This window comes from Schistocerca cancellata, chromosome 9, assembly GCF_023864275.1.
Source record: "Schistocerca cancellata isolate TAMUIC-IGC-003103 chromosome 9, iqSchCanc2.1, whole genome shotgun sequence".
In the NCBI taxonomy this organism is placed as follows: Eukaryota; Metazoa; Arthropoda; class Insecta; order Orthoptera; family Acrididae; genus Schistocerca; species Schistocerca cancellata.
The window spans coordinates 14,527,626-14,549,169 of record NC_064634.1 but is presented as its reverse complement, the minus strand read 5'-3'; the positions used below and the strand labels follow the sequence as shown (position 1 = coordinate 14,549,169).

The window sequence follows — 21,544 nt, the reverse complement described above, 5'->3', positions numbered from 1 at the left end:
ATCAGTCAAGGGGCAATTACGCTACAGTACAAGACACAAATACCAATCAGTAACTTGTTCTTGCTGTTCACTGAAATTCCTATAACTTAATTCTTTGAGACCGAGACAAGCAGTCTCTGTTGAATGCTTTTTCGAATCGATACTGAAAATAGCTACATAGTTTGGAGTTGCAAAATGTGCACCAGAGTCTCTATCACCACCTTCTCGTATTTGACGTGTCTACTGCTCCATCAGGTGCTGGTGAGGAGCATTCACTGCCTTCCAGCTGCTCGGATTACTCACTGAATCCCTTGTCTGTCTTAATCAGCCCCTCTCTGAGGTTTTATTCCATTCTACATTGATTACGGGTGCACATAGCCATCTCTGCTACGTCTGTCGGGGATTTTCTCTTCGATGCTTTCCTCGACACGTGATCGTCTTTATGTTTGACTATCATTCTAACGTGTACTCGACATCCTTCCCTTATTCACGCTGGACAGTACCCCGCCATTCCGTCGACCCCGACCCTCGGCGCTGCTGGCAAGGTGTCAAATGTAGTGCTCGCAGGCACGTTTGACCACATTTTCTACGGTCTTGACAGCATCGTATGCTCTCAGAGATAGTTTCCTATAGTACACACTCCACTTAGCAATACCACCAAGTATACACCCAGATGAACAGTGCAGCAGTGGCACGCTCTCCCATACTGCGAATCGAATGTGTACCATATTCACATGCTGCATAGACCTAGACGAATAATGCACCAGTGGTACTTTCTCCCCATAGTGGGAGCGAAATGAGGGGCAGTGTATCCAGTTACGATGCCCCTGCAGGCCGTATAGATGTAGACGAATAATGCAGCAGCGGCATTGGAAGTCGTGACACGTGGACAGGCTTTACAGAGCTAGTGGCAGTGGCAGACTCCGCGGCGTGCCCGCAGGCCGGTGCTGGAGATGGGCTACTTCAGCGACCCGCGCGACCTGGAGCTGGTGGTGGCGGGCATCCGCGCGGCGGAGCGCGTGGCCGGGGGCGGCGCGCTGCGGCGGCTGGGGGCGCGCGCCCTGCCGCCGGCGGTGCCCGCGTGCGCGCGCCTGCCCGCCGGCTCGGACGCGCACTGGCGCTGCGCGGCGCGCCACCTCTCGTTCACCATCTACCACCAGTGCTGCACGGCGGCCATGGGGCCGCGCGGCGTGCTCGACGAGCGGCTGCGCGTGCGCGGCGTCGCGGCGCTGCGCGTCGTCGACGCCTCCGCCATGCCGCTCATCCCCTCCGGCCACACCAACGTGCCCGTCATCGCGCTGGCCGAGCGCGCCGCCGACCTCATCGCGGAGGACCACCGGGGGGCCTAGCCGGCAGCAGGTCTGGGGCCGGCCCCCGTCGACCGCTTCACCGTCCACTGTGCCACTCCTTTAAACATTTCCTTCGTCTCCTGCACTGTTTCGACCGACATCGACGACGTATCGTCTGTGACAATCGCACAGATACCAATAACGCCAGATGTCACACACCGACACACAAAGATGACACGACGATCTCTATTACTTAGTGTATTACAAAATACAGTATACGAGGTGAGACATACTGGCAGATTACAACTCTGTGCCGGACGGAGACTCGTACTCGGGACCTTCGCCTATCGCGACCAAGTGCTCTACCGATTGAGCTACCGCAGCACGACTTAAGGCCGGTTCCCACTAGGGATGCCGCGCGTCAAAACCGCGCGTCATCGGCGTGGTTGCCATGGAAACGGCGCCAGCAGCGCGGCGCGGCGGGCTCTGCGTCGCGGTTTGACCATGTCGAACCGCTTCCGCTGCCGCGTGACGCGCCCCAGGTCCGCGCCTCCAATCACAGAACGCGCTGAGCGTGACCTCACGTACGGAACCCCGGGCCACACGAAATTCGCCGAACCGCTGGCGCGGACGCGGCGGCAGCCATGAAATACTTATCATCCGATTCTGAGGAAACTATTCGGTAGAAAAATTTGATTCTTGGGCATGTTACAGCCTGATATCTTCTCTCGATAAAGGACGGAATTTCTTTTCGTTATTCATCGCGGTTACTTGCTGTATCGCACTTACATAAACCTTTGCACGAAATTTTAATGAGTGTGCAGAGGTAAAAACGCATTGCGTGGACTTTGCGTACAGTTCATTTTAAGTAACACATTATTGCGTATGAAATTTAGTCAACATATCGAAATTGTTTTTAAAGCTGAGAGCAGATCGACAACTATCACCGTTCTCGAGATATTGAATGATATGTCGGCGGACAGGCTGTGCCGTGACAGCGCGCGGCTCGCTCGCGTCGCGACCGGTACTTCGTCCTGCTCGTTGTAAACCATGTGGTTGTATCAACTGCAAATTTCGTAAACGGTTCAAGAAATCGAAACGTGGTTTTTTGCAAACGATAACTTGTGGAAAGTCATGTATTTCGTCGCATGATAAATATCCAAAATCTGTTTATCTACCGAGATATGAAAGTAACTACAGTTTTTCAGAAAGAATATATGAATTTTTTACATGGCATTTAATAGCATGTGAAATGAGAAGTTAAAGCGAAACTAATTTCCAAATTTTGCAGGAGAGCTTCTGTGAAGTTTGAATTTTGGAAAGTAGGAGATGGGGTATTGGCACAAGTAAAGCTGTGAAGAGACAACGTGCGTCGTGCTCGGGTGGCTCCGTAGGTAGAGAGCTTTGCCCAGCACAGGGAAAGGTTCCGAGTTAGAATCTTGGTCTGGCACATTGTTTTAATCTGTCAGGAAGTTTCATATCAGCACACTCTCCGCTGCACACTGAATATTTCATTGGATCGGATTGTTTGGGGGAGGAGACCAGACGGCGAGCTCGTCGGTCTGATCCGAATAGGGAAGGACGGGGAAGGAAGCCGGCCGTGCCCTTTCAAAGGAACCATCCCGGCATTTGCCTGGAGCGATTTATGGAGATCACAGAAAACCTAAACAAGGATGGCCAGACGCGGGATTGAACCGAATGCGAGTCCAGTGTGCTAGCCACTGCGCCACCTCGCTCGGTGAATATTTCATTCTGGAGGTGTGTGAGAAACGTCATGACACCAATAACTGATGTGCAGCCATCATATAACTGTCATTCAAGCAATATTGACGATATTCAGACCAGTTATCAATCGTGTGATTATTGCCAAACATGTTTCGGGATAACATTATCCTATTTTCAAGTGCTTAAAAAGTTTTTTATGCCATTACGTCTCGTCACAACAGTTGGAAACTGGATCTCGTGAACGATGCATGCTTCGTCTTGTATTTTTTTTATATTTATGGCTTGTTTCCAACTTGTGACGAGGCCTAATGGCATTAGGCACCTGAGAATGGGATAATGTTGTTCCGAAAAATGTTTGACACTAATCACACGATTGACAACTGGGCTGAATACTCACAACATTGCAATAAAGACACCGGTTTTTTGATTACCAGACTTTTGTTTTTCAAACAACCATCTTGTCCACTTCAAAGTAGTTTCTTCCCGCAGCTATGCACCGGCGGAGTCGTCCTACCCACTCTTGGCAGCAGCTCTGAAGGACTTCAACTGGTACAGCCTTCAACATGTCGATGACATTCTTTTGAATGTTCTCCTGAGTACCAAAATGACGTCCTTCTGAGAGATTTTTTAACTTCCGGAAAAGAAAAAAGTCACGGTCTCAGATCAGGTGAATAGGAGGGCTGTGAAACAACAGTAACGTTTTTTGAGGTCAAAAATTCCATGACGGAAGTGGCCGTGTGACACGGGGCGTTGTCACGGTGCGGCGTCCACTTGTCTGCGGTGTCCAGTCTCACTGGAGTCACCCTTTTCTTGAGCTTTTCAAGGACAATGTTTGTGAAACACTTCGTTGACATTTTGCCCTGGAGCAACACATTGTTCATGCACGACACGCCTACTGTCAAAAAACAAATCAGCATTGTTTTGATGTTTGATTTGCTCAATCCAACTTTCTTTCGGTCGAGGAGATGTCTCAGTGTGCCTCTCCTGACTCTGCAACTTTGTCTAAGAATCGTACTAAAAAATCCAGGATTGACCACCTGTGATCTCCTTCGTGATCATTGGCAACCCACTCAAGACTGTACTTGTGCTCAGTTGTGAGGTTTGTTGCCACAATTTTAGCACAAATCTTTCGAATGTGCAAATCTTCGGTCAAAATTTGATGTAAGGTGAAAGCGTGAGTTTAACAGGTGACCCATCATCGTTATTGTTAAACATCGGTCTGATCTCAAAACAGCAAGCACACGTTCAACGTTTTCGTTGGTTTTTGAAGCTGAAGATCTCCCTGAGCGAGGTTCATCTTCAACGGGTTCTCGGCCTTCCAAACAGGATTTGTGACAGCGAAAAACTTGTGCTTTTGCAAGAAATGTCCCCCGCAGACCTGTTTCAACTTTTCAAAGGTCACACGCGTGGATTTCCCAAGCATACGAGATGTTATAACGTTGGCCTAAATTCCGCTGCTCCATTTTAATAACGCACAACAAAAACGTGACTTCATTGATGGCGCTCACAAAAATAACGTGATGGCAGTACGGAGCTGAACTCGGACTGAGGGATGAACAGAGCGGTCTGCGCAAGCAGAACACAGCGCTGCCAGATCGCTCCCAGTGCTTTTCTTGCACACCTCATATTGTGATAAGTATCGGGACACCTACTAGTGGACATTAATATCGGGTCTGTCCACACCTCACCTTTATGACAGCTTGAATTGTGTTGGGTGTCTGGCTGTCTGTGCAGGAGCGGTAACCCATTCTTCCTCAAACGCCGGAACTAGAGCAGGTAGTGATGTTGGACGCTAATGTCTGCAACGAAGTGGACATTCTGACTGATCCCAAAGCTGTTCAATTTGGGATTCAAGGTAGACCAGTCTGTTCTAGGAATGTTACTGTTCACAAACGAGTGCCTCAAAGACCTGCTTTGCGACAGTACGCACTGTCATACCGATACAACCGTCGTCTCCCAGCTGTTCTTCCACTGTACGCAGTACCTACTGCTGGTGTAAAATGTATTAATGTAGTCCTGCATTTACCGCGTCAATAAGCGCAGTAACAGGACCACACCCTAACCACCAAAAACACCCCGCAAACCGCAACACCACTTCCTCCGTACTTCACTGTTGGCGCTACACATGACGACAGATAACGTTCTCCAGGCGTTCGCCAGGCCCAAACCCTACAATAAGATTGCCACAGGGTGTAGCATGGTTCAGAAGTCCAGCCAGTCACTGTCCAGTCTCGCCGCTCTTTGCATCATCCCAAGTGCCGCCTAGCACCGATCACACAAACGCTCACTACGGACAGTCACTGTCTTAGCTCACGTACTGGCAGCACTTTGAATCTCACAAATGGCACCTTCCGCTGATTTCAAGTGATTTATTTTACACCGCCCTCCGCATGATCGACGGCCTGTGTGCGCCAGTACATGAGGCCTACCTGGCCTTGGTTTCGCTTTGGTCGTCCCTTTGCGTTTCTACTTCACAGCCACATCTACAGCAGATTTGGGCAGCTTTAGAAGGGTTGAAATTTCACTAATGGATTTGTTACTCAGCAGTCATCGAATGACCAGTCCACGTTCGAAGTCAGCGGGCTACACTTACCGACCAAGTCTGCTGCTATTGCTTCTGTTTATTGACGTGTTCGGCTCTCGCGACATCTAGTGGTCAACTTCGCGTTACATGGGAGTGTCCGGATGCTGTTGATAAAACTGTGTTGTAACATTTGTGATCTGGTACTATACGCCTACAGACATGCTCTGGGTCAGATTTTGGATGTTTTGGCAAGTTACTGATAGCAACGGTTTTGTGGTAGTTAAGACTGTCTTATGTTTAGGAATCAACTACAGTGGAAGTATGAACAGAAGATGATTGTTGATCAATCGAAACCGTTTATCTAGTCGCTGTTCGGCTCTACTGCGACGAGGACTTTATATTTTTTAACTGATACCACTACATTTGGGTGGAGCATAGATTTTCCAAGAAAGAAATGGTCTTTTGCTGCCTAACATTTCATTTTAGAACTCTGAGAATAATAAATTGCAGGAACGCAGAATCAGTCACATCGTATGTCAGCATAATTGCAGTGAAACTGCACATTTCGTGCTCTTGCTCGTGTTCACGTTATGCGAGTACATCTCATATTAGGTCTAAAATCCGAACGATAACACCCGAAAGCACCACTCGTTTTCCATTGGACTCGCATTCCGAAGGAAGACGATTCAAAATCGCGTCCGGCCATTCTGATTTAGGTTTTCCGTCATTTCCCTTAATGGCTTCAGCCAAACGTCAAGATGGTTCCTTTGAAAGGGCACGACCGACTTCTTTCCCATCCATCGCTAATCCGAGCTTGCGCTCCGTCTGTAATGACCTCATTGTCAACGGGACGTTAAATACTGTACTCCTCCTCGTTTGCCACATGACACACTGCACTTTCTCCAAGACTCACGTTAGCAAAATTAACAGCAAAATATATTATTTAAAATAGGTTAAATTATACCTTTTTATAGCAAACTTATGAAACATATTTACTTGATAATAATATTCCTTCCTTATCCTCTTCATCCATAACACTTTAAGTCACCACACTCAATATTTTTATATACTTCTCAGTGTAAATGATGTATTTTGAAGCACTTGCGAAACACACATGAATACTGAAATTCGAAATTCTACTTTGTAATAATGTAATTCTCTAGTAATAAATAATTTATTTCTTATATTTGTCTGAGCTGTTATTTAACTTTTCTGTCCGTTCTCTTCCTCGTTCGCTGCTGTACATAGCCAGAATATTTGCAGAAGTGCCCATGGATCTAAAGGTAGTCTCAGTCTAACACTACTTATTGCACGGGTACTATGCTCTTGGCTTCCTTTGGTCTACCAACTCTCTTACCCAGACAATTATACACGGAAACTTAATGCTTAGCCTGGAATTCGAATCGCGGTTCCATCACTTCTTTTACGAATCACGTCACTTACAGCGTCGTGAACAGACCTAAGTGTGTCGACTGTTGGACTCTGACTTGATTATCACGGAGCCATCAGACCACTCCTCACCCTATTTTATGGTGTCACAAGTAACACCGGGGAAACTGAGCAGCACTATTATCTGCACTACTACTTCCGTTATTAAACACAGGCGGTTTCGCCGCATAAAAAACGTTGCACCTCTCAAGTGAATAGCTTCATAACAAACAAGGTTCTTATTTTCACTTCTCTCCACACACACACACACACACACACACACACACACACACACACACACACACACACACACACCATTCAACCAGCTCTCATATTTTCATTGATAATTTAGCATCAACCGTTAGGCTCTAGAATTAGCAACTCCTAACAGTATCGGACTTTATCGAATACTTGAGAGTTTGTAAAAATTTTAATAAGAAACCGGCTATTTCTTGAATTTTATCCATAATGGATGCAGTTGGACTCCGTGACTGTTCCTTTATGGTTATAGAATACATTCAGTTACATGTTTGAGTGCTGAGTGTTGGAGAAAAAGAACAAATAATATGATGATGACTCAATAGATCCAACTGTAACAATTCAAAGTTGCTGTGCGACTTACGTCGTAAGGTATTATAGTACTTACATACAGCTGTAGCATCCACGTCACTTCCACACTACATTCCTGACGTTCTATTTACAAAAGTATCTTTATTTTTGTACACATTATCTGTATATTATACATCATTGTAAATATTAGTATTTCCATATTATAATTTTGGAACAGTAGACGTTAGTAACCTCAGAAGCACAAGTATTCGCAACATCGGTGTAAAACCCTAAGATGTTTTGGTTTTACGTAAAACCAGTAAGCAGATCGAAATCCTCTGTTCATTCACTCAGTGACCATACCGGTACCGAAATAACAATGAGAAGACCAAAATAGTGAATTCCGTCTTCCGAAATTGTGTCACCGCAGAAGATCGTACGAACGCCGAAATGGCAGATATTAAGATAGACGTTCACGGAGTAGAAAAGGAGCAATGGAAGCTTAGTAGTGGAGATGACATCTGTGCGATTTGACAAATGATTACACTAAAGATCGTGATCCCATTCTAGTAACAGTTTATCGTAGATCGCTGGAGCAACGAAGGGTATATAGCAACTGAAAAAAAGCGCATGTCTTTAACGTTTTCAAGAAGAGTCGTAGGACAGGTGCATATAATTATAGGCCTATGCCGTTGACGTTAGTCAGTTTTTAAATATAGAATGTGTTTTCTCTCACGAATTATGACGTATTTTGCGAACAAAAGTCAATATGGATTCCGCAAACACAGATCTTCCGAAACTTAGCTCGCTCTTTTTCTCTATGAGATCCATAGAGTTGTAGACAACCCTCTCAGGTTGATTCTGATCATCTAGTAGAAAGCGTCGGTTGTTCTTCAAAGCTGTTCGCCGATGATGCGGTTGTCCATAACGAAATAGCAACGCCACAAAACAGTATCGACCTGCAGACGACTGGTGAACGGTGCGGGCTCTGGCTGTTCACCAGGGACGTAAATAATAAATAAATTTACATACTGCATACACATAGGAAAATAAATCCACAACTGTACAACTACAGAATTCATTACCAATTGCTGGGGTCAGTATCTACCATAATATATCTAGGCCATTATATTGGACTGAAGGACACAGAAAAATTTCAGCGAAAGGCAGCTCGCTTTGTGTTATCGCGAAATAGTTGACTGAGTGGAGCGTCATGGATATGACAGAAGTGTTGGCATGGCAGTCATTAAAATAAACACGTTTTTCGCTGCGGCAGGGCCTCTTCATGAAATTTCAATCACAAACGTTCGCCTTAGAGTGAGAAAATATTTTGTTGGTGCCCATCTACGTAGGTAGAAATGATGGTCGAATAAAATAAGAGAAATCAGAGTTCACACGCAAAGGTTTAAGTGTTCGTTTTCGCCACGCGGTGTCAGGGAGTGAAACGGTAGAGAAATGGATTGAAGGTGGTTCAATGAACCTTCTGCCAGGCACTTAATTGTGGATAGCAGAGTAGTCGTGTAGAAGTAGATGCACATCTTGAGCACGTTATATCGTACAAGTATTTAGAGGCAATAACAAAGAAGCGATATGAAATAACAAAGAAGTAGTATTAGAGAAGGCGAATGGAAGTCTTAGATTTAGTGGAAGGGATCTGGGGAAGTGTCGTGTGTCTACTACGGGATTTCAGGAAGCAAATTACACATGTCGTCCCACGCTAAGAATTTTGCAAGTAAAATGTTGCGCTCTGTCAAAAGAGAGTACGTATTCTGGGTTCCCTGCAGATGCAGTTCTGCCGCGGTACAGATAACACGGTGCAAGTGAACTGGAAACGTACTCCAGAGTTGAAGTTCGCGGGACAGTGTGATTCTTGTGAGTAAAATGTCTAAACTGTACACAGAACCACTGCGAAATTCTGGCGGTGTACAGACCAAACGCGATGTCGCATCCAGCCGTAGTGAAATGAGTGAAATGGTGTCGAGAATTTAACCGCACGGATGTGGTCGGGAAGGGAAGCGTTCGACACAGATCGCAACAACAAAGTCCAGGCGTTGTTATCTACAACCTGAAATAACATAAAACAAAGGAGAAAACTATTTTCCAACGATGAATACGTTCACACAACTATCCTCGAACAGCTACGTGACCATGTAGCGGATTTCTGTCGTCGAGAGTATGTGTTTGTGACTATGTTGAAAAATAGTGTCATGCATCTGTGTCTCTTTGAAATGTAGTGCAGCGCTCGATCAGTATTACTTGTGGTGCCATAATGACGTGCTTGAAGTTCTCTCGTATGTAGGGAATGGCTTACAAGAACATATAGAGAACAATTCTTGAATATTATTCCAAATTTTATAATCTTTAACAATCAGCCGGGACAACATACATGGAACGATTTACAGACCCGCTGGTGGGATCTAAAACGGGCATTATAGCCAGTAAGAAAGTGAAACAGAAAGAGAAATTTTGGTGGCATTCTGATAGCCTCTGAAGGTTCCAAGACGCAGTTCTTCGAAACACCCTGACTGGTAAATTTACAGAAGTTATATTTTAGGAATTCTGCGTGACTATTTTTGCAATCGCTATCTTATAGCTCACAGCGGGAGTAAGATGGAGAGAGGTTAGCCCCTATACAGAGGCATTTAGAAAGTGCTTTCTCGTTCATTCAATTCGCGAGTGAAACAGGAAAGGAAACTGGTAACATTAGTACGCGGTAGCCCGCACTTCGCACTACTCGTTAAGGTGACAAAACTCGTGGGGGGTACCTCCTAACACAGTGTAGGACCTCCGGCGTGGTGCAGCAACTCGACGTGGAGTTGACTCGTCAAGTAGTTGAACATCCATTGCAGAAATATTGAGCCGTGCCACCTCTTCAGCCGTCCGTCAGTGCGAAAGTGTTGCAGGTACAGGATTTTGTGGAAGGACTGACCTCTCGTTTACGCCCCACAAATCTTCAATGCGATTCATGTAAGGCAATCTGGGTGGCCAAATTACTCGCTCCGATTGTCCACAATGTTCTTCAAACCAGTCGCGAACAATATGCGCCCAGTGACATGCGCATTGTCATCCATAAAAATTCAATCGTTGTTTGGCAACATTGTGAATGGCTGCAAAGGGTCTCCAAGTAGTCAAACATGATCATTTACAGCCGATGACCGGTTCGGTTGGGCCACAGGACCCAGTCCATGCCGTGTAAACGCAGCCCGTGCGATTAGGGAGCCATCACCAGCTTGCACACAGCCTTGTTAACAATTTTGGCCCACAGCTTCATGGGGTGTGCGCCACCCCCGGAACCCTACAGTCAGCTCTTTCCACGTGAAATCTGAACTCGTCTGACCAGGCAACAGTCTTCTAGTCGTCTAGGGTCAAACCGATCCACACTGATTTCTACGGTCATTTCATGCAGTGTTGCTTGTCTGTTAGCACTGACAACTCTATGCGAACGCCGCTGCTCTCGTGAAGGACGCCGGCCACTGCACTGTCCATCGTGAGAGGTAATGCCTGAAATTTGCTGTTCTCGGCACACTCTTGACATTGTGGATCTCTGAATAGTGAATTCCCTAACGATTTCCGAAATACACTCCTGGAAATGCAAAAAAGAACACATTGACACCGGTGTGTCAGACCCACCATACTTGCTCCGGACACTGCGAGAGGGCTGTACAAGCAATGATCACACGCACGGCACAGCGGACACACCAGGAACCGCGGTGTTGGCCGCCGAATGGCGCTAGCTGCGCAGCATTTGTGCACCGCCGCCGTCAGTGTCAGCCAGTTTGCCGTGGCATACGGAGCTGGTAGCATGCCGCGACAGCGTGGACGTGAACCGTATGTGCAGTTGACGGACTTTGAGCGAGGGCGTATAGTGGGCATGCGGGAGGCCGGGTGGACGTACCGCCGAATTGCTCAACACGTGGGGCGTGAGGTCTCCACAGTACATCGATGTTGTCGCCAGTGGTCGGCGGAAGGTGCACGTGCCCGTCGACCTGGGACCGGACCGCAGCGACGCACGGATGCACGCCAAGACCGTAGGATCCTACGCAGTGCCGTAGGGGACCGCACCGCCACTTCCCAGCAAATTAGGGACACTGTTGCTCCTGGGGTATCGGCGAGGACCATTCGCAATCGTCTCCATGAAGCTGGGCTACGGTCCCGCACACCGTTAGGCCGTCTTCTGCTCACGCCCCAACATCGTGCAGCCCGCCTCCAGTGGTGTCGCGACAGGCGTGAATGGAGGGACGAATGGAGACGTGTCGTCTTCAGCGATGAGAGTCGCTTCTGCCTTGGTGCCAATGATGGTCGTATGCGTGTTTGGCGCCGTGCAGGTGAGCGCCACAATCAGGACTGCATACGACCGAGGCACACAGGGCCAACACCCGGCATCATGGTGTGGGGAGCCATCTCCTACACTGGCCGTACATCACTGGTGATCGTCGAGGGGACACTGAATAGTGCACGGTACATCCAAACCGTCATCGAACCCATCGTTCTACCATTCCTAGACCGGCAAGGGAACTTGCTGTTCCAACAGGACAATGCACGTCCGCATGTATCCCGTGCCACCCAACGTGCTCTAGAAGGTGTAAGTCAACTACCCTGGCCAGCAAGATCTCCGGATCTGTCCCCCATTGAGCATGTTTGGGACTGGATGAAGCGTCGTCTCACGCGGTCTGCACGTCCAGCACGAACGCTGGTCCAACTGAGGCGCCAGGTGGAAATGGCATGGCAAGCCGTTCCACAGGACTACATCCAGCATCTCTACGATCGTCTCCATGGTAGAATAGCAGCCTGCATTGCTGCGAAAGGTGGATATACACTGTACTAGTGCCGACATTGTGCATGCTCTGTTGCCTGTGTCTATGTGCCTGTGGTTCTGTCAGTGTGATCATGTGATGTATCTGACCCCAGGAATGTGTCAATAAAGTTTCCCTTCCTGGGACAATGAATTCACGGTGTTCTTATTTCAATTTCCAGGAGTGTAGAATAGCAATGTTATCGGCGAATCTTATCACTGACATCATTTCAAGGTGAATTTTGATCCCATCCTTGAAACTTTCCTTTACTTCCGTTATAGCTTCTTCTGTGTACAGATTTAAGAGTAGAGCGAAAGACTGCATCCCTGTCTTACACGTTTCTTAATCCGAGCTCTTCGTCCCTCGCCCTCCACTCTTCTTGTCCCTTCTTGGATCTTGTACATATTGCGTATTACCCGTCGTTCCTTATAGTCCACCCTATTTTTCTCAGAATTACCAACACCCTGCACTATTTTATATTGTCGAACACTTTTTCCAGGTCGACAATCCTATGAACGTATCTTAATTTTTCTTCAGTCTGTTGTGGCAGAAACAGATTACGTTCTTAAGAGGCAAACCGTTACAGCAGCATACTCCGAGATCTTCTGACGAGGTTACGGGTGGCGTCCAAGACGAAGCCTTGACGGTAGCTGTCCAAAAGGGTGTGTCTGCTTCACGCTTCAAGGCAGCTCTGCACCTAATTCTGCACGAAACGCAGCCGCACATGCTGCTTCCTTGGACAATGAAATTAAATTTGTCTACCTGCCTCCTTCTCCCCCCCCCCCCCCCCCCGGCAACCATATGCCCCTAACACGACACTCAGTGACTTCTTTCCTTTCTTCGTCAGATGAATACGACGAGGTGATCTTAAAGATGCAACGTACACTGCCGGAAAAAAAAAAAAATAGTGCACCTGGAAAGACGACGTCGATTTGGATCCGATGACGGCATTTGCCACCTGCGGGATACTAGATTTACTGACGATGGTTTCAACGTCGTTCGTCCAGCGTAGTGGCACAGATCAGATACCAGAGCGACATCTGCGTCTACCACTTAATAGGGAATGCTCGTAGGTAGAAGGCTGAGTGTGGTGCAGAAGTGGGAAGTAAGCAGGCAATGAAGACGCACTCCAGCATCCTACAGCCAACTGAGCGAATTAAAGGGGTCAAATTGCCGCCTTCCGAGTGGCGGGATGGTCCTTTTGGAGAATTGGAGGATAAGTTGGAATTGCTGCGTCAGTTTTGCAACGATGCTGGTATCTGTGGTCACTTCAACCCGTAGACGAGGTTCCGGATATCCACGCAGCACAGACGCCTGCCAGCGTCGTCCTACTGTAAGGGCGGCAGCGGAAGACCGTACGGCTGCCACAGCACAGATGAGAGGGCTTGCGAGCGCAGGCGTGTCAACCCGAACTGCAGCGAACCGATTACCAGCAGTGGGGCTAGGAGCGAGCACACCTCTAGCCCACGCTCCACTCACGCCACAGCACCGACGTGCACGACTCGGATGGCGCTGTCGAAGAATCACTTAGAAGAAAGCACGTCATACTGCATGCACGCGAGTGATGGTCGCATGTGCGTATGACGTATATCTGGCGAGTGCCGTCCCATACAGTGCATTCGTCCGAGAAAAACTGGCCCCGCACCAGGCCTGACGGTCTGGGGTGCGATTTAAGTTACAACTCTCGTTCACTTCCGGTGTTTCTGGAGTGGACACTAACCAGTGCTCCATAGGCGCAGAATGTCGAGAGGCCCGTTCTTTTGCCGTTCTTGAAACAGGAAGCTGATATGTTGTTCCAGCAAGATAACGCAGGTCCTTGAAATTCAGAGTGTTGTGCAAGACGTGCAGCAACTTCCTTCGCCAGCACGATCTATGGACTTGTGTCCAATAGAGCACGTGTGGGATTTCATGGGACGACAAGTGACTCGTGCAACTCGTCAGCCGACAACTTGTAACAACAACGACTCTGTACTAACGTATATATAAGTAATTCTTTTCATCTGATTTTACGATAAACTTCTGTAATTGATGTTCTGATTTCATTTCTTTTTGTTTCATGCCATTGTGTTAAGAAAACTGTAAACAAGTTTCAATGTGAATATTAATGTTTATGTCAAATGTCAAGTAATATTGTAATAGAATTGAGATGTAACAAATGTTGAAACTGTTGTAAGATGCTTAAAATTTTAACTGTGCGTCTGGTCCATACGTAGGCAATGTGTTAGGATATGTAGAATGCAAAACCTCAGGTAAATACCCGGTCTGTCAGGGAGCGGTAAAAGGTGGATGGCAGGCGAGCGCGGGAAAATGCGCGCAGGCACTGCACGCCACAACGGGCTCAGTTGTTGTTGGAGTTTGGTATTGGTTTGACAACACCTTCTGGAGCGAGGAGGCTCTCCTGGAAGACGTAGTTTCACTGAGCCTCGGGTATGCTGTTCCAACGCCCACACTGAATGGTAAAATTCCATAGGCACTAAATGGAAAAGTACTGCGACGCTAAGAAGAATTAAAGTGCCTATACATCAAGACCCATAGCTGTGGTTGTATGTGTGCTCTGTGCGTCGCAATCTCGCCGCCCGCCAACCGCCGCATCGATACGAACAGGTTGAAACTTTTAGTACTGTATTCGTGTGGATCAGAGAGTGAACTGTCTTTGCTTGGGGCAATAACAACCTAAATTTTACCAGAACTTTTCCATCATTTAATTATCCTCACAACTAACCTAGACAGGGTCCTTTCCAAATGTTGTGCAACCCGAGTGTCCCAAAATGAAAATTAAAATTTGTGTTAGTAATAATTATTTGCAAAACTAGCTATATTAGAATGCTGTTTAAAGAAATGTTTTGTTAATGAACAAGTAAATGAATAACGAAGGTCTAACGAAGTTGAAAGATAACTTTAGTATTGATATAGTAATTAAGTTTATTATTTCGAGACAGATTTAAAAGCATTTAAATGAGCAGTAAATAAGATGAAAAGAGTAGTAACTTATATTCAGTAATCATTTTTTAATACAGCGATCATAGCAGTTTCGGGATCCCTCCCCCCCCCCCCCCCCTCATTCATTTGAATTCTGAAGTGTTTTAAATTGGTTTGACCAGCAAAAGTTAAAGTCAATATAAAAGTCAAAATTTATCAGTGTTTTATCTTTATCAAAATTTACATTTTGTGTGTGGCACGAAAGTGCAATTTCTAGGGTAACCTATGCCCGATTTTAATCAGATAAATAGACAGTATAAAGTTTTGTAGTATACATTATAGTGTAGTGTTATGTATTCATGGTTTTCCATATCAGTACAGAACGTGAAACTAGCAGTGCAATAGATTTTCTGGTTCTAAAATTCTACTATATTATGCAGTGTTACAACTTGTTGTTTTGCATGAATATATACCAACTTGTACAGGGAAGAAACTCTGTTAATGCCTAATTAGGCTGGCGACCGTATTATTATCAAATTGGTAGCATCTTCTGGGATAGTTTGGATCCATTCTGACGTGGAATTGCATTTCGAACTTACTTGACGGGTCATTGTTATTACAGAGTGAATGTAAGTCTTATTTGCCACCATTCAGGCACACACGGTCGATATCTATGCGAAAATCCTTTCTCATGAGGTGAATCCCGCTCACTTACCATAGCACAGGCTTTGACGAGTACTGTGCCAGGGATTACAAACTCTTACAGAATTATGCGACCAGGTTGACCAGGCGCGGCATAACGTATGCCAGGACAGTTTTCGCTGTCTGTACGATCGAGCAGATGCCGGAGTCAGCGCCTGCACCGCCGGCCGTGGAGGTTACACAGCGTACTAGAAGGGGTGTTTTAGGATGGGTACCTCAGAACCACTTGTGCTACGGATCTGTAGGTGTAATCATCTCATTACTTCATACGCACCACTGCAACAATAAATCTTGAGTGAACTGGGAACCTCAAAAACTGTGTACCAATTTTTTTCCAGCAGTGTATTTCCTTAATAAGCGAAAACGCAGACGTCTGCAAGCAAGGTCTCTGCGAAGTCAACCAACGTTGCAAAAAAATGCGTCACACTGAAGGGAGAATATATAGAGGAAGACAGACACCGACACCCAGGCTTCGTGGTCGCAGCTTGAATTTTTCGAGGTGATCGTTAGAAGTTGGCTACTGACCACGTAGCGTCGGATTTGTAACTACCTTCCAGTTTAAAGAATGAATTTTCACTGTACAGCGGAGTGTGCCCCGATATGAAACTTCCTGGCAAATTAGATCGGTGTACCGGACCAAGATCCGAACCTTGGACCTATGCATTTGGCGAGCAAGCGTTCCGATCTACCCAAGCCATGTCCCAGCAATATGCAGGAGCACTAGTCCTACAAGTTACTGACGAGAATTCCTGTGGATTTTGGAAGGTAGTGGCGAAAGTGAAGCTATGAGGATGGGTCCTGACTCGTGCTTCGGCACCTCAGTCGGTAGAGCACTTGCCCGCGAGTTTCAACTGTCCCTGGTTCGAGTCCTGCTTTCTCCCAGCAAATTTCACCTTCCAGTTTATCTTTTGTTCTCTTCTGCAGTCCGCCTGCTTAGCTGAAAAAATAAATAAATAAATAAAGTGGCAACGTGCTTGCCTCCCATGCAGTGGGCCCAGGTTCGATTACCGGCCGGGTTGGACATTTTCTCCGTTCATGGACTGGATGCTGTGTTGTCATCATCATCAATTCATCCTCATCACCGGCGCTCAAGTCACCCAATGTGGCGTCGAATGAAATAAGACGCACTCGGCGGCCGAACTTCCCCGATTGGGGCCTCCCGGGCAACAAAGCCACATGCTCATATCTTTTTCTCTTCTGCAATTTGTCTTCCATGTATTAACTTTTTTAAAATTAGGGCTACTCTGCATCAAGTTCTGTTGCTATGTACTCTGGAAAAATGTTGCTTCCGTCATTCCTCTTCGCTTTATTGTAATGTTTTTCGGTCTCTAATGTCCTATAATAGGCATGGCTTGTTTGCATGCACTAAATGAACTCTTTCAGCAATTCGCGATTACTTTGCTTTGGGTCGTAGGTCATGATTTAGATTTAGTTATTGCCTTTCTTTGTCACCACTAAGCACTTATCAAGTCCGTAAATAATATTAACGAGCCGAGACGCACGGCAGTAAACCTGACGGGAGTCACCGTAATCAAGTTCACCCGGCTGAAATACCTACCGTAATCTTTATCGATCATGCATATAACTGACTCGTGTTGTACTGTTTAGTGGGTAACTTCTGATACCAAACAATTTATCAGATAGGATCAGCAGCACTGTAACACTGATCGCTGACGATGCTGTTGCATACACGAGGGTATCGTCGTTGGAAGTTGGTAAGGAAAGGCAAAAAGACTTGCACAAGATTTTCCCTTGGTTTAATGGCTGACAACTCTCTTTAAATACGGATAAACGTACGGCAGAGTCTATAACAAAGACAATGAACACGATAGTATTTGATTACGCGACTGTCCGTCCTCTTCTGGGGTATAACATATTTTATTTTGAGCGTCCTTTTTTACGCGAGGTCTATACTTTTGAATCTCAGTCCTGTTAGATTACAAAGAAGCTTGCGCGCGTTCTTCAGACATCGGTGTAGTCATTAGAAAATATAAAAGGCACAACCGCCACTTTAAGAACCCCAATTCTGTGATAGATTTCACTTAAACCTTACTTCAGCATTAGAAGTTATTCAGTCTATCAGATAAAATATACTTTGAATAATATTTCAAGGCAAAAGTGAAATTTATCACTGTCAATGTAGCTATGCAGAATGCATTCTAAAGTACCGTAGCCTTCTAGTGAATAAAAGCCATATACGTGTGTATTGCCTAGATATCCTCATCACAGAATTATTTAAGAAAGGAATAGGATTGTAATCTAAAAGACTGGTTTAACTTAAAAATTAAGTGCAAGTTTTCGTAAACTACCATGGCAGGATAGAATTTCAGAGTCGATATTCAGACTACTTTATTTTGTTGTTCGATGAATCTGCTCCACCTAACAATTTTAAAGATTCAGGTTATTCAGTTCAAAGCGTATAATAAATAGAAAGCTAATGTAGCGCCAACCACCACAGGACAAAACGGGTGTTGTTATCGCACTTAATATTACCGCTCGAAACTACAACTACCGCTACTCTTGTAGCAGTCAGTCACATTTTTAGACTAGTGCCTGACAAGCTCCATTATATTGGACTGAAGCAGGACACAGAAAAATTTTTGCGAAAGGCAGCTCGCTTTGTGTTATCGCGAAATAGTTGAGTGAGTGGAGAGTCATGGATATGACAGAAGTGTTGGTATATCAGTCATTAAAATAAACACGTTTTTCACTGCGGCAGGGCCTCTTCATTAAATTTCAATCAGAAACGTTCTCCTTAGAGTGAGAAAATATTTTGTTGGTGTCCTTCTACGTAGGTAGAAATGATGGTCGAATAAAATAAGAGAAATCAGAGCTCACACGCAAAGGTTTAAGTGTTCGTTTTCGCCACGCGGTGTCAGGGAGTGAAACGGTAGAGAAATGGATTGAAGGTGGTTCAATGAACCTTCTGCCAGGCAGTTAATTGTGGATAGCAGAGTAGTCGTGTAGAAGTAGATGCACATCTTGAGCACGTTATATCGTACAAGTATTTAGAGGCAATAACAAAGAAGCGATATGAGATAACAAAGAAGTAGTATTAGAGAAGGCGAATGGAAGTCTTAGATTTAGTGGAAGGGATCTGGGGAAGTGTCGTGGGTCTACTACGGGATTTCAGGAAGCAAATTACACATGTCGTCCCACGCTAAGAATTTTGCAAGTAAAATGTTGCGCTCCGTCAAAAGAGAGTGCGTATTCTGGGTTCCCTGCAGATGCAGTTCTGCAGCGGTACAGATAACACGGTGCAAGTGAACTGGAAACGTACTCCAGAGTTGAAGTTCGCGGGACAGTATGATTCTTGTGAGTAAAATGTCTAAACTGTACACAGAACCACTGCGAAATTCTGGCGGTGTACAGACCAAACGCGATGTCGCATCCAGCCGTAATGAAATGAGTGAAATGGTGTCGAGAATTTAACCGCACGGATGTGGTCGGGAAGGGAAGCGTTCGACACAGATCGCAACAACGAAGTCCAGGCGTTGTTATCTACAACCTGAAATAACATAAAACAAAGGAGAAAACTATTTTCCAACGATGAATACGTTCACACAACTATCCTCGAACAGCTACGTGACCATGTAGCGGATTTCTGTCGTCGAGAGTATGTGTTTGTGACTATGTTGAAAAATAGTGTCATGCATCTGTGTCTCTTTGAAATGTAGTGGACCGCTCGATCAGTATTACTTGTGGTGCCATAATGACGTGTAACTTACTGCTTGAAGTTCTCTCGTATGAAGGGAATGGCTTACAAGAACATATAGAGAACAATTCTTGAATATTATTCCAAATTTTATAGTCTTTAACAATCAGCCGGGACAACATACATGGAACGATTTACAGACCCGCTGGTGGGATCTAAAACGGGCATTATAGCCAGTAAGAAAGTGAAACAGAAAGAGAAATTTTGGTGGCATTCTGATAGCCTCTGAAGGTTCCAAGACGCAGTTCTTCGAAACACCCTGACTGGTAAATTTACAGAAGTTATATTTTAGGAATTCTGCGTGACTATTTTTGCAATCGCTATCTTATAGCTCACGGCGGGAGTAAGATGGAGAGAGGTTAGCCCCTATACAGAGGCATTTAGAAAGTGCTTTCTCGTTCATTCAATTCGCGAGTGAAACAGGAAAGGAAACTGGTAACATTAGTACGCGGTAGCCCGCACTTCGCACTACTCGTTAAGGTGACAAAACTCGTGGGGGGTACCTCCTAACACAGTGTAGGACCTCCGGCGTGGTGCAGCAACTCGACGTGGAGTTGACTCGTCAAGTAGTTGAACATCCATTGCAGAAATATTGAGCCGTGCCACCTCTTCAGCCGTCCGTCAGTGCGAAAGTGTTGCAGGTACAGGATTTTGTGGAAGGACTGACCTCTCGTTTACGCCCCACAAATCTTCAATGCGATTCATGTAAGGCAATCTGGGTGGCCAAATTACTCGCTCCGATTGTCCACAATGTTCTTCAAACCAGTCGCGAACAATATGCGCCCAGTGACATGCGCATTGTCATCCATAAAAATTCAGTCGTTGTTTGGCAACATTGTGAATGGCTGCAAAGGGTCTCCAAGTAGTCAAACATGATCATTTACAGCCAATGACCGGTTCAGTTGGGCCACAGGACCCAGTCCATGCCGTGTAAACGCAGCCCGTGCGATTACGGAGCCATCACCAGCTTGCACACAGCCTTGTTAACAATTTTGGCCCATAGCTTCATGGGGTGTGCGCCACCCCCGAACCCTACAGTCACCTCTTTCCGCGTGAAATCTGAACTCGTCTGAGCAGGCAACAGTCTTCTAGTCGTCTAGGGTCAAACCGATATGATGACGAGGCAAGGAGAGGCGGGCTGCTAGCAAAGGCACTCGAGTCGGACGTCTGCTACCACAGCCGATTAACGCCGAATTTCGCTGCATTGTCCTGACGGATCCGTTCGTCGTACGCCCCACACTGATTTCTGCGGTCATTTCGTGCAGTGTTGCTTGTCTGTTAGCACTGACAACTCTATGCAAACGCCGCTGCTCTCGTGAAGGACGCCGGCCACTGCACTGTCCATCGTGAGAGGTAATGCCTGAAATTTGGTGTTCTCGGCACACTCTTGACATTGTGGATCTCTGAATAGTGAATTCCCTAACGATTTCCGAAATACACTCCTGGAAATGGAAAAAAGAATACATTGACACCGGTGTGTCAGACCCACCATACTTGCTCCGGACACTGCGAGAGGGCTGTACAAGCAATGATCACACGCACGGCACAGCGGACACACCAGGAACCGCGGTGTTGGCCGTCGAATGGCTCTAGCTGCGCAGCATTTGTGCACCGCCGCCGTCAGTGTCAGCCAGTTTGCCGTGGCATACGGAGCTCCATCGCAGTCTTTAACACTGGTAGCATGCCGCGACAGCGTGCACGTGAACCGTATGTGCAGTTGACGGACTTTGAGCGAGGGCGTATAGTGGGCATGCGGGAGGCCGGGTGGACGTACCTCCGAATTGCTCAACACGTGGGGCGTGACGTCTCCACAGTACATCGATGTTGTCGCCAGTGGTCGGCGGAAGGTGCACGTGCCCGTCGACCTGGGACCGGACCGCAGCGACGCACGGATGCACGCCAAGACCGTAGGATCCTACGC

General features: G+C 46.4%; 1 protein-coding gene across 1 annotated transcript in view; it reads left to right on the top strand.

Moving 5' to 3' along the window:
• LOC126100702 (glucose dehydrogenase [FAD, quinone]-like) overlaps nt 1–4,834 on the top strand; it is a gene marked incomplete at its 5' end in the record, with an annotated part of 57,325 nt that extends 52,491 nt beyond the window's left edge. Inside the window, one exon of the mRNA XM_049911318.1 lies at nt 920–4,834. Within this exon, the coding sequence (XP_049767275.1) occupies nt 920–1,328 (409 nt within the window). The remainder of the gene's footprint in view (nt 1–919) is intronic.
• Between the last annotated feature and the right edge of the window lie 16,710 nt (nt 4,835–21,544).